Raw genomic sequence first — 14459 nt, 5'->3', positions numbered from 1 at the left:
TTTTACAAGAATTAATAAAAATGATCAATAATCCCTCCAAAATACCACATTAAGATACCAAGACCTTGAGGAACACCGTAGAAGAAGCCATGCTGTGATTTGGTATCAAAAACCTTTGTCATTTTTCGGCAAATGGACGGTGAGCACTGCTGTTCTGGAAACTCCTCAGAAACCCCCTTATTTTATATCTACCTAGGAGAGCCATCCAACCTCTGAATGCTCTAGGTGTCCAGTTTGTGGTTGTAAAGTTTCATGAGGCTGTGATTATCCTAGAGGTCACCACAGGTCATTTTATACAGTGAGGTCAAGTGTCAAAAAATGGTCTCACTACATTGAAATGGCTAGTATGGGGAGTAACATCATCACACATGAATACAATTGGGCTCATTGGATCCACGAGTCTCAGCTTTACAGTGATACCCAATTTATGTAATTCCAAGACTGTTTAGGGACCCCAGTATGCAGAAATATTTAAATACACCATTTTTAGAATGGGCAAAAATAACACATTTATACTGCATACTAAAAACTGCATGTGACTCACATATCTTGAGGTCAGAGGTCAAGGACCCCTTTGAAAATGGCCATGCCAGTTTTTTCTCGCCTGCTACAGTCTCTGAAGGACAGTAAAGTCGTCCGAGGGCGCCGGCGCCTTCAAGGAGTGGAAGAGGTTAAAATGAAATACTTCTTTACGCATGCACAAGTGTGCACATGCGTCTCTTCTCTGTCAGAGGGGTGGAGATGGATTAAGAAGGGGCCCATGTTGGAAGAACATCACGGCTCTCAAATGTAGCAGTCTGACCCCTAAGTACACACCAGAGCACCCAGGGGTCATGGCCTTGGGGCGTCCTGGGACCAGTTGCTGCGTAGGCCCTCTCTGCTCATGGGAGAGCATGGGGGATCATATAGCATGTGACCGAACCACTTGCTTCAGATGTCGGGGAATAATTTACTGTGGTGCTCATATGTCACACCAACAGCTCTGACAAATGTTACACCTCCATATCAGGAGAGATAGTGAATACCTTGCTCAATTTGTACATCAAAAGAATGAAAACCTCATAATTAGAATGAAGTTGGGCTGTCAAAGTTAAGAGTGATGCGAGTGAAGATAGTGGTATCATATGAGACTAGAAAAACCCTCAAGAATCCATTGGTACCAACCATGTCATACTAGCGGGAAGGAGGTTAAATAACGCTCCAAACTTACGCTAAATTTTGGAGAGGAAAAACTGTCATGGCTATTTTCAAAGAGGTCCCTTGACCTCTGACCTCAAGATATGTGAATGAAAATGGGTTCTATGGGTTCCCACAAGTCTCCCCTTTACAGACATGCCCACTTTATGATAATCACATACAGTTTAGAGCAAGTCATAGTCAAGTCAGCACACTGACACACTGACAGCTGTTGTTGCCTGTTGGGCTGCAGTTTGCCATGTTATGATTTGAGTATATTTTTTATGCTAAATGCAGTACCTGTGATGGTTTCTGGGCAATATTTGTCATTGTTTTGTGTTGTTAATTGATTTCCAATCATAAATATATACATACATTTGTATAAAGCAGCATATTTGTCCACTCCCATATTGACAAGAGTATTAGATACTTGACAAATCTCGATTGACAGCCCTAGAATGAAGCAGTTAGAGCTTTCTCTTTTCTCTCTTTCTTGCAGCTGTTTGGAAAATTGTGCCCAGTGAGTAAGTGGAGAAGTTTGGCGGTACAAAGTTTCAGTCTAAGCAAACCATCTCGAAGTTTTGTTTTTTAAGGATTAGTAAAACCAGGTGGTCCGGCCGTTACCACTGACTCTTAGATTTCTCTCATCCAAACTTTGGAAAAGCCTCATGAAAGAGAGAGCGGCCGCAGCCCTGATGGGTGTGTTTGTACACTGGATTGTGGAGTATCATTGCCCCGGACTCCCCAACATCTGCCCGCTTACGTCACCAAACCCTGCGACTTAGATCTTGTCTTATTTTCCCCCATTTCCCAGGAGATCATCGTCTAAACAAACTCGTCATACCAGATGCATTTTTTCCATGAAATGCCTCTGTGTCCCTTTCGGACACGCTGTAACATGCTGTCAAAACAATGCCGGTTAAGATGTAGAAGATTAGCATCCCATCTGAGGCTGCAGGAGGAAGAAAACAGGAAGTTTTCAGCAGTAGGCAGATCGGAGCAAATATGTTGTTAAAACGGTCACTATATCCTGACAGTAGTGCATAAGACAGGTAGTCTGAAAAAAAATCATGTGCCTCTGTGTCCTCCGATGCTTCTAATGGCATCTGCAAGATTTCACGTTACTGTAATGCCTATTTATTGCATAAAATGCTTTCAGAGACATCTGGTAGTGTACTGTTTAGCTGTAAAATGAGCAAGTTTGTGACCCGGCAGCCATGTTGAGATCAGTTGAGGAAATACCAAGCACCGCCCACCAGAGCACGCTTTCTCATTTTACAGCTGAACAGTACACTACAAGATGTTTCTGAAAACATTTTCTGCAGGAATCAGGCATTACAGTAACAGAATATTGATTCATACTGTATTTGATCAGCGCTGCCTAGTTTGACCGTTTGATCGGAGTCCTCGAGTGATTGACAGCTGCCTCCGTAGAATGAACAGCCAATAGGAACGCTCTCTCTCCGAAATGACCTGTGATTGGTCAAAGTCTCCCATCACGGGCTAGATTTTTTTTAAAGCCTGAAATCAGAGCCATGAGGAGGAGCACAAGTCTAGTTTTCTCTCAGAACACTTGAATTACAAAATGCTGAAAGGTTATTATGGAATTTTTGCCCAATGATGCCCAAAACATTCTGCCTACTGCAGCTTTAAACAGGGTTTGAACAGAGCCCAAATGTGCCACACGGAAGTCTGCAGTCTTCTTATCTTCCTCCATCAACCACTACAGTGCCTGTAAAGCCAGTCTCCAGCTCCTGTAACTTCTCATTACACCCTGCGGTCTAATAGCTCGCTGTCGGATGCACACAGTCCCTCCAGCCAGCGCCCTAACCCCTGACAATCATGGTATGTGCTGAGCTTTGAAACACAACATCTGCATTCCTTCCATCCTCAAAGCCCTATCTGACAGCAGCTCGGGGGCGAACACGACACTACAGGCAGACCGCTGCTGTCAGTCCCAATAGAAAAATAATGTTGGAAATATCTGCCGTGCGTTCCGCAGGCATTTGGCGTTGGCGTAGTAGTTTTCAGTGTCAAGGCATACAGAAAAATGCTCTCTGAGGTCAGCAGAGCACTGATGCGTTCTGACCAAAGTGCAGTGTGTTACTGTGTCTTTCGGTTCACTTGTCAGTATGATGGTAATTCTGAGGTAAAGCTCCACACCAGACGATTGCACGCAAATCCCAAACTGGACCCATAATTTGTATATAAAATACCAGTTTCTAAAGCTCAGAAATGGATGTAATTAAAAGTTTCTTTGCACGCCAGAAAATCTCATCTTATGACTGATGTAAGAGCACCCTCTATTGGAGATATTGAGGAACTTTTTAAATCATTCTAAATCAGTAAAACCCCAAGGTAGGAGGGGATTTGGTTACACTCTGCACTCAGTGTTGTCATCACAATTATAAACTGTCATTTATCATTATAAAATTGCAATGTATTACAGAATTGTGTGATCGGTATCCTGCTGTTCATTTCCTGAGTCCAAATTGTTTCTCCTTCTCCTCCTCAGTGTCTGTCTTCCTCAATATTTTAGCCAAAGAAATATCAGTACATTATTCAACATGTCAACACATTCGTGAGTTGATCTGCGGATTAAGTAGGCCTATCATTTGACATTGGCTTTGTGTGCTGTGGGACTCTGTAGCTCTGCTCTACAGGCCCAAACTTTAAAAATACAGAAGCTGAACACTAACAAACCGTCAAGTAAAAGTTATATGATAAACTACAGTTTCCTCATAAAACTGTCTCATTCACTTTAATGCAATAATCTGATCATTACTCATTGCCTCATGTTAGTTTCAAACCAGAAATGATCAAGCCTTGTGATTTAAGTTTAGGTGAAGCCAGTAAATTGTTCAACTGAGGTGGTGAGTCACTCAAATGCAGGTGTGTCTTGGTTGGTGATCAGTTTAGTTAGCACATGACGGCCTAAACAATAGACCTTTTTCACAGCAGACGTTTTGACTTGTCATAACAGGTAAAGCACAGTGTTACTAATAACATTAACGTTGGCTCTTTTCCATTTAGGTGTCCCAGTGAGCCCTGACAGTGAGCCAGCATGCACAATACGAGGACCCTGAAACTTGCAGATGTAAGTGAAATGTAGCTATGGTTAATGGTATTACACCTGAACACTAGCGGCTTTAGGTGAGTACTTCTGTTTTTTGGGATGTTAGCGGAGGTGGCCTTTATTTGGGGCTCACCTCAGCTAAGAATGCGTATACTTTGACTACTTATCAATTTAATTAATTTCATCATATCAAATTTAGTTGCTGAGAAATGTTGTTAGCATACGTCCCAGCATACATTGTAGGTGAACTCTCCAGAACGCTAACTATGAAGTGCTGTTTCAGTCAACGTACAAGGCAGCTTATAGTTTTCAGTTGAACAACTTCATAGTTTGTCAAACTTGAAATGATTTTATTTATTTTACTGGTGAGAAAAAATAACATTTTCAATGTGTTTGAACTCCATAATATATAAATTGATTGATTGAATGATTGATTAATAGTAATGAATGATATTTTTATATTTATGAAATGAATAGGGCTGCGTATCAGTACATGATACCTTTTAAGGTACTGACCAAAATAACCCAGTACCAAGTAGTATCAAAACTTCTCCAATCAAACAACACCTGCATTTGATCCTTTTTTGTAAAAGAATGACTATTTGTATGGTTTTGCCCGCAGCCAATCACAGCAAGCGTTCTCTGATTTAATGTGACTTGTGATTGGCCCACTACCTACAGTGTGTGGTGTGGTGAAGTCGAGTGCATTCAACGGAGTGCCAAGATGCCACCAAAAATGTCGGAAAGTATGGCTACATTACATGCTTGTGGTGGTGCCATTGTATGTAACTGAATGCCTCCATTCACTAGTAATGAATGATATTTCTATACAGTATTATATGAAGCCATAACACTGATTTTATACATGAAATAGGGCAGGCTACTTAATGGTCAAGTAGGCCTATGTTCAGATAATTGCCTCTTCTGTGTCTCTGGCACCTCATCATATAATTAGCAGGCCTGCATTTAATAGTGGTGCAATGGTTCAACAAGAGCACGGTTCGGTTTGGACAATTAGTTTTTTTACGGTTAGGTTTTTCATCCCTAGTATAGTATGTATGTATGAACTGTATATGTATGTATATATGTAGCAGGCTCAGTTTTACAGCTAGATTGAAAATCTTCATATCATTGCATCATATCAAATTAGAAAACCTAAGGAATCCATTGGTACCAACCATGTCATACTAGCTTGTCGCAAAGGAGGTTAAATAACGCTCCAAACTTGTAATAAATTTTGGCGAGGAAAAACTGGCATGGCAATTTACAAAGGGGTCCCTTGACCTCTGACCTCAAGATATGTGAATGGAAATGGGTTCTATGGGTACCCACGAGTCTCCCCTTTACAGACATGCCCACTTTATGATAATCACATGCAGTTTGGGGCAAGTCATAGTGAAGTCAGCACACTGACACACTGACAGCTGTTGTTGCCTGTTGGGCTTCAGTTTACCATGTTATGATTTGAGTATATGTTTATGCTAAATGCAGTACCTGTGAGGGTTTCTGGACAATATTTGTGATTGTTTTGTGTTGTTAATTGATTTCCAATAATAAATATATACATACATTTGCATAAAGCAAGCATAGTTGCCCACTCTCATGTTGATAAAAGTATTAAATAGTTGATAAATCTCCCTTTAAGGTACATTTTGAATGGAGAAAAAAATATGCAATACGCAATTAATTATTTTAATTGATTGACAGCCCTTATATATATATATATATATATATATATATATATCCATTGATGTCCATTGATGTCGATCATCAGCCCTGCCTTTATTAATGTTTGTGTTCAGTTTTTGTTGAAGCCGCTTTAGAGGCTGTATTTGTGTTGCTGTTGAATCGCAGTTGTTTTCAATATTTTATCTACCTTCCCAAAATTAGATTAGGCCTATAGATGTAGCCTGAATTTATCGTAAATTGTGAGGTTTTCTTTATTACAGGCGTTTCAATTTCACACCAGAAGATGGCGCCACGTAGCCAGAGGTGCACCACTGTTCTGTGACTGATAGGACTTCAGATACAGATGTGTCATTCCTCATCAAACGGCTTTACACAACACACAACTGGATTATTGAGGAAAGTATGTTTCAGACATAGATTACAATGAAACGATGAGACACACACACAAGGAACAGGTTGCGTCACTTCACCACGTGGAGCCACCAGTCAGACCCCATAAATAATGTGTTAATGACCAGTTCAGCTCATGAAATTTACACATGTAGGCTATCCTCCCCTAAACTCTGTCTCTGTGTGTGTGTGTGTGTGTGTGTGTGTGTGTGTGTGTGTGTGTGTGTGTGTGTGTGTGTGTGTGTGTGTGTGTGTGTGTGTGTGTGTGTGTGTGTGTGTGTGTGTGTGTGTGTGTGTGTGTGTGTGTGTGTGTGTTGCAGATGTGTTTGGCTCAGCACCTCTCCGTTGTCTGACTCCGTTTCATGCAGTTATGATTCATGATACCTTAAATTACACGTTATATTATTGTCCAGTGTACTGCCAAGATTTTAAGGGAATCAAGATGAGAGAGAGGGGGGCATTATGTGAAAACAACCTCCAGCCTCTTTGAAGCCTCTCCCAATGAAAAACACGCTCAGTCTGATGTTTTTTTTCTATCACTCTCTGAATCATGCGAAAGGGCTTCAAGTTTTCACTGAGATAAGAAAACATTTTCAACTGAAGAAGCTCAGTAACAGCTCCATTTAACCCGGCTCCTGACCTGGAGGTTCATTTATCCAGAATGATCCAGTGAGATCCTCCAGGCCTGTTTATTTCCTGCCAAATGGTGTTATTACACCAAATCCTCGGTGGCTGCTTCACTCTCCCACTTATTCATCTGCTGCACAACACAAATAAGATCTCTAACACAATGCTGGTTTTTGTTATTTGTTATTATTAAAATGCAGTGGCGGCTGGTGGAAATTTTTCTTGGTGGGGCTGTGCCACATTTCAATCAATTTCAGCAAACATCCTGGTATAATTTAATGCAAAAAAAAAAGCGAAGGTATCAAAAACACATTACTACTTTGCAGTTAAATAATTAACACTTATTTTATTCCAACAGGAAGAGTAAATAATGCTTTTAAAAAACACAACAGTATAAAATGTACTCAGTGGTGGAATGTAACAAAGTACTTAAATACAATTCTGAGGTGCTTCTTCTTAAGTATTTCCATGTTCTGCTACTTTCTACTTCTACTCAACTACATCTCAGAGGGAAATATTAGACTTTTTTTACTCCACTACATTTATCTGACAACTTTAGGTACTTTACAGATTCAGATTATTAATACAAAAAATATAATCACATTACAATCAAATTACACATATTACTGGGTGCATTCCATATTTTAAACACAAATATTGACAATTTGTATAATTTTAATTATTATTAGTAGTAGTATACTACTACTACTACTACTAATAATAATAATAAAAATTATACAAATGATGAAATTACTTTAACATTACACAATAAATTGGTATTATTGTAACTGGAAAATAATGTGTTGACTCAACATGATTCTTTTAAACAGTCTAATGTGAATTAATCATTTTGGTTTGACGAGCAATAATTGATTGAGAAAAAGAAGAAAATTAGGTCAGTTGGCCACATTCTGATCATGTGGGACCGATGTCCATATTAAAATCTAGTAAATTCAAAGAACTTTTTTTTTCAGTGTAGTAGTAGTAGTAATGTTTTTTAGCGCCCTCTATTGGCAGGCCAGCACTGTTAAAATGTGTACATAATGCGTCTCCATGGGTTAAAAATAAAACACAATGATTTCCATATTTCACCTTTTTTTAATAAATAAAAAGAAATGAAGAAAAGAAAAAAACACCTGAGCCAGAAGTTAATGGTGCATAGCTTTTTATGATGGTTCTTACAAAAATTACCAGAAATAAAAAGTTGGAGGCCATATCTGTAAATTGAACATCAGGAAGCATTTCAATACCAGCTGTGTGTGTGTGTTGCAGGACAGTTTGGGCGCATTACTCTGAAAATGTCTTCTCCATCACCAGTTTCTCCCCCTTGTTTGTCCCCTGGAATGACGCACATGTTGGATCCACTTAATAGCGCCATATATACCTTCAGCTTCTATAGTGATTTGCGCGCTCCTGCTCTCTCGCGCCTTATTGGAACCACACAACTTGCGCCCGGGCCTGTTTCCAATCTGAAGACATGCGTGATGAATTTGTGGAAATCATGTGCAGCTTTGCTTGGTACCGTGTAGCCCACCCAGTCCGGACCCAGTCCCAACTCTCTGCCCTGAGGTATCAATGCGATTAGAGGCAGGAAATGTGGGAATCCCCAACAAAGAGCTCCGTCATTAAACACAAACAACCAGAGGCCTCCCAACAATACCAAAAGCGCCCTCTTCTCTTTTATGTCTGAGCAAGTGAAAATCTATTACTTTCATCCCAATATGACCATTCCGCTTCCAGTCGCCCATTATTAAAGCAGATAATCTGACTAGGGTTATGGTGGACTTTGATAGGTTTCAAATGGAGAACAGAGAGTGTATAGAGTTTCTATAACCAGAAAATCTCAGGTTATGCACATCAAATATTATTTCTTCTCCATTTTCACACATATGGTGATGTTTATCAAAACGAAAGCCCCTAGTGCAACTTCTGTAAATTTAGAAAAAACAGAGTCACACAGTCCTCTTATCAAAGATAACTGGAACTCTGGATCTGGAACACATCAGATGCACCAACCTGTCCATATTCAAATCACTAATCAAAACTCACCTTTTTATAACTGCTTTTAATGTGTAATTAATATTGTGTGATTTTTTAAAAATATATTTTTATGATGTCCTTGTTTTATGATCATTTTATCTGTGTAAAGTGTCTTTGAGTATCCAGAAAAGCGCTATATAAATAAAATGTATTATTATTATTATTAAAGAAGTCACCAAATTCTTATTTTCGCAGCAGCAGACATTGCAGTTTTTATCCCCCTGAGTCTGGAAACATGTAATTGTGCGTCAAGTGTGTGCGTAAAGGGCGGCTGCAGCAGGAGGCTTCGTGGGGGATTAGGGTTTAAATCTCTGCCTCACGTAGAGAAGCGTTTGGGGATTTCCCCCCCATCACTCTTTAAATGCAGGATGGTGATCTGATGTTACTGAAGTGTCTATCATCTTATTTGGGAAGTTAAAACAGACCTATTTACGGGTATTTATGCTCCTTAATTGTCATTTTCTGTCAGCGTTGCACGTTTAGATGATAGTTTCTGTCTTCTGTCTTTGTTTTTGGGTCGATGTAAAATTAAAAAATTCAATTAAATAACATTACATGATATTAAATTAAATTTAAAAAAATACACAGAATACAAAGGTATTAGGAAAGGAATAATAAAAAAATATATATAAATGGAATATTTTTTTGGAAAATGCTAATAATAACTTATAGTTTAGAAGTTAAATAATATGTTTGACGGATAAAACAATACAAATAAATGGAATATTTGTTGTAAAATGCTAATAATAACTTATAGTTTAGAAGTTAAATAATATGTTTGACGGATGACTAAAAATCGCTCTTACTTTATTTTGTCTTCGTTTTATTCATATTTATTGTCACAACTTAACATGTTTAGGCCCACTCTGAAATCAACACCCTGAATGAAGAATGTGAACTGCTCTCTAAAAATAGTCTCCTTGTGATCTCCTGCTCATGAGGATGTTTTCACTATAATGGCTCTCTAATGTCCGCGTCGACTTGGCACTTGATGTGCTGGATGATGATGAGAGTGCTGCTGGTGGGAGGCTGGTAACAGGCCTTCTTCTTGGTACCCTTTGCGTCTCTCTCATTGGTCAGGATGGTGCCTCGACGTGACATCACATCCAGCCGACCTACAGGAAAAGCAACACAGATTACAGATGATGCTGGACACCTCGGAGGAGGACGCGCACTGCACTTTTTACGCTTTTACGCACAACAATCACTCCCTTTTGCGCTTATGATATATGCACCAGAAATAAAGGATACATGCGGTTTGGAGAAGAGTCTGCTTTGTTGAAAAGAAGTAGGAGGAGGATTGCGCTCGGATTTTCACTTTTTTTTTTGTGAATGGAGACGAGGAGTCGTGCGTAAAAGTCTGTCCAAGAGTTCTAAAATTCAAGAGTTCTAGAGTCCAGGGGTTCTAGAGTTCTAGAGTTCTAGAGCTGTCACTCTCCACACCTGTTGGCAGGTGGTGTTGAGCTTTTTACCCGCCGGACATCTACTATGACATTGGGTTTGGACATCATGGAGGATATTGTTATCGACGTAGTAGGGGAAGGACTTAAAGACAGCGGAGAGGAGCAGCTCTTACCTTTGGATGAGACGTCCAGCAGCCAGACTAAAGACTTGGACACCTACAGTCCAGATCATCCGGTGTCTCCTTCTCCTGCTAAAAACAAAGGTCCCGCATCGGTGAAGCCTCCATACTCCTACATCGCTCTTATCACCATGTCCATCCTGCAGAGTCCGAAGAAACGACTCACCCTCAGCGAGATCTGCGACTTCATCAGCCAGCGCTTCGTATATTACCGGGAGAAATTCCCGGCGTGGCAGAACTCCATCAGACACAACCTGTCTCTCAATGACTGCTTCATAAAGATGCCCAGAGAGCCAGGAAACCCTGGGAAGGGCAACTACTGGACGCTGGATCCAAACTCCTCCGACATGTTCGAGAACGGCAGTTTCCTGCGGCGGAGGAAGCGCTTCAAGCGGCAGCACTTTCGCTTCGACCCGCTGATGAAGGAGCACCACCAGCAGCAGCAGCACCTGATGGAGTCCAGCGGCGGACTGCACGGATTCCCGCAGTATGCGTTTGGCGCTGCGGCTCTGCAGCTGCCAAGTCTGGAGATTTACCCTTACCTCCATCACCATCACCACGGAGCCATCCCACCTGTCAGCAGCATCCTGCCGGCTCTCTCCAGCTTCTTCTCAGCCAAGGCGTTCCTCCAGCAGGCGCAGCCGGGCATCGACGCCTTCTCCCCGGCAACATGTACTTCTTACTCCGCTCCTCTGAGCTCCAGCTACGCGTCTCCTGCGCTCTTCCACCCGGCTGCGTCTCCACACTTCCTCAGTTTACACCAGGAGTATCAGAAACTACAGCGAGCAGGCACCATGGACCTCCTGGCCAAACACATCAACACTGCTACTACCAACGAATAATCACTACACACACAACCGGACTATGAACTTTTTCTCAGGTAACAAGAGACATTTTAAAGCAGAATTCCTCCAGAAGTTGGATGAGTCTGCTTTCAAAGAATGTTGTAGATATGTTAATTAAAAAAAACTCTCCCTACTTCTCACCTTTATGGCAAAAAAAATATTTTTAACAGACGCCTTTTTTTTCTTTTTTTTTTCTTTTGATCATGAATTATCTTCCTTTTGTTTAAAATATTTAAATAACGAGTTTCCTTTATTATTTTTTTTCTGGAAAGAAATAAAAGTGAATATTTAAAACCTTGCGTTATGTTGTATTTTGTGCAGATCCATCTGAAGTAATTTATTTATCTTATGGATGATCTATAGAAAAAAAACACCAGACTTGTTTTATTATGTCATGTGTGTATACTCGCTTTAAATTTCAGTTCCTGGGTTTTGATTATTTCTGCACTGATTTAATCATTAATTCGGCCCTAATTCGTAATAATGGCAGTTAAATGAGCTTCATTCAAGGCCTACAGCCATAGCCATTGAATTAAAAACAACGGTGAAGAATAATATGACGACTAAAATAATCTGCGAGGCCTGATAGTCTGCGTGAATGTGCTCCACTTCTGCATCAAATATTCGATCAAATAGAAAAAAAACAAAGATTACACTCATGAAAAAATATTTCTTGTCGGTATTTTTAGTACAGACGATTATTCGCGTAATTATCTACAACTGAGATGCTCTGTGAGTTATTTAATATACTTGAAACAGCAAAAAACTTATATTATATTTTATGCGTAAAAAATGATGTTGGATACGTGCTCCTGTGTTAAGGTCAGAGTCTGTAACACTTATATTAATGGATGAAATTAGGATGAAAGTATAAGAATAATAAGTCTTTCTGATCTATAGCATCTGTGTGTAGCTGAAGTTGAAGGTGTGTGTGTGTGTGTGTGTGTGTGTGTGTGCGTGTGTGTGCGTGTGTTCATGGATAAAGCTTAAAATATACATGCCTATAATTGCCTTATTTTGCAGGGCCACACACACTCTTGTCCGCCTGTCCTCGCGAGAAAATCTGTATAACACATTTTCAAATAAGATAACATCTGTTCGATCATAAAATCATAAAAAAAACAAAACCAAATGTTCCCACAAAGGAGCCTTTTTTAATCATATATTTTTTTTAAGTAGAAAATATGTTGGTTTACTTTTGTTTTCAATTTTTGTTTTGTTTCTTATTATGGCTGTTTTAAAAAGTGCTATTTGAGCAATAAATTATGAATTTTAAAGAGGTAACTTCCTCATTTGAATAATGAATATAATACCTGTTATATTGTGAGCAGACGCAACAAATTCTTTTCAAGAAATGAATCCAACACTTCAGTTTATTAATGATACAAAAAGGTTTATGTTTGTTGCTTAGAAATTGTCCCTACTCGCTCCAAGTAACACTGTACACATGAATCCAAACAATCTGACTTATAACTGGTTATTTTTCCATGTATAGGCTGGCGTATAAAGGTTCAGCTGTTTATAAAAGCATAAATCAAACCATAATCTATCGTCTAAACCTAAAACAAATAAACTAATCTTTTTCCACCTGGAGACACACACAGGATAAATAAGTAGTTTACTAAATGTGTCCTAAAACTTTCCCCTCATTCCTCCATCATGCTACTAATTCAAATTATCTGATTTATTTTTCCCTTTCTTTTTCATTTAAGTCGACACGGTGCTGCTATACAGCGAGAATGACAGTAGTTAAATAATTCTAGGTTTCAGAGCATGGAAGTATTTATTTAATTCTATTCTGAGTCTGGTTTTAGATGGATTACCATGCTGAAGCTCTTGGACGGGGCTGATGGATCACACCGCACGCTTAGTCCTTTAGCAGACTTTGGCACCCAGTGAGGGGCTGAAACAAATAAAAAGATTGTTACCTGATGGCGAGCTGCTTTAAGCTGCCCACTCCTGAAAGAAGAACACACTTTCTCATTGATTCCTCTTGTCTTTGCTCGATTCTGAAGATTTTCTTGTTACAAATGCACCCATTTTTTGATCTAATTCAATCTGTTTTGAGGTTTTCTTTCTTTTTTTTTGGTCATAACCAAATGTCTAATATTTGTACTGCTAATCTTAAACAGTGCGGCAAGAGCTGAGGTTAAACTGATCCTGCATAAGATTCATATCATACACCGCAGCACTTCTAGAACTTATCTGATTGGAAAACCAAACATACAGTTGAACATGTATTTTTTTTAGAGCTGTCAATCGATTCAAATATTTAATCCTGATTAATCGCACGATTGTCCATAGTAAATCATGATTAATCACAAATTAATCACACATTTTCTATCTGTTCAAAATGTACCTTAAAGGGAGATTTGTCAAGTATTTAATACTCTTATCAACATGGGAGTGGGTAAATATGCTGCTTTATGCAAATGTATGTATATATTTATTATTGGAAATCAATTAACAACACAAAACAATGACAAATATTGTCCAGAAACCCTCACAGGTACTGCATTTAGCATTAAAAAAAAAGCTTAAATCATAACATGGCAAACTCAAGTCCAACAGGCAACAACAGCTGTCAGTGTGTCAGTGTGCTGACTTGTCTATGACTTGCCCCAAACTGCATGTGATTATCATAAAGTGGGCATGTCTGTAAAGGGGAGACTCGTGGGTACCCATAGAACCCATTCCCATTCACATATCTTGAGGTCAGAGGTCAAGGGACCCTTTTGAAAATGCCCATGCCAGTTTTTCTTTGCCAAAATTTATTGTAAGTTTCGAGCGTTATTTAACCTCCTTCTCGACAAGCTAGTATGACATGGTTGGTACCAACGGATTGGATTCCAGTATCTTCACTCTAGCTTTAAAACTGATCCCGCTACAACCTAAAAATCGCAAGCTGTGTTTATGCGTTAAAAAATGAATGCCATTAAAATTAATTTGTGTTAACGCGTTAACTTTGACAGCCCTGATTTTTTTTCATTCGGTTTCAGTGCTTTGCTTGTGTAGAATGTCACAACTAAATATA

The 14459-nt window shown here is 39.3% G+C and overlaps 2 protein-coding genes across 2 annotated transcripts in view; one reads left to right on the top strand and one right to left on the bottom strand.

The window, feature by feature from the left end:
* The window catches only part of LOC141780402 (FAD-dependent oxidoreductase domain-containing protein 2-like), a 102331-nt gene that overhangs the window by 27211 nt on the left and 60661 nt on the right, over positions 1-14459 (bottom strand). The window lies entirely within an intron of this gene.
* On the top strand, positions 9466-11823 carry foxd7 (forkhead box D7). Its single transcript, XM_074655621.1, has one exon. The coding sequence runs from the start codon at positions 10487-10489 to the stop codon at positions 11420-11422; it is 936 nt and encodes a 311-aa protein (XP_074511722.1). The 5' UTR covers positions 9466-10486; the 3' UTR covers positions 11423-11823.

The sequence above is a fragment of the Sebastes fasciatus genome, chromosome 13 (genome assembly GCF_043250625.1).
Source record: "Sebastes fasciatus isolate fSebFas1 chromosome 13, fSebFas1.pri, whole genome shotgun sequence".
Lineage (NCBI taxonomy): Eukaryota > Metazoa > Chordata > Actinopteri > Perciformes > Sebastidae > Sebastes > Sebastes fasciatus.
Note: the sequence above shows the minus strand (reverse complement) of the source record. Positions and strands in the feature narration are given on the sequence as shown.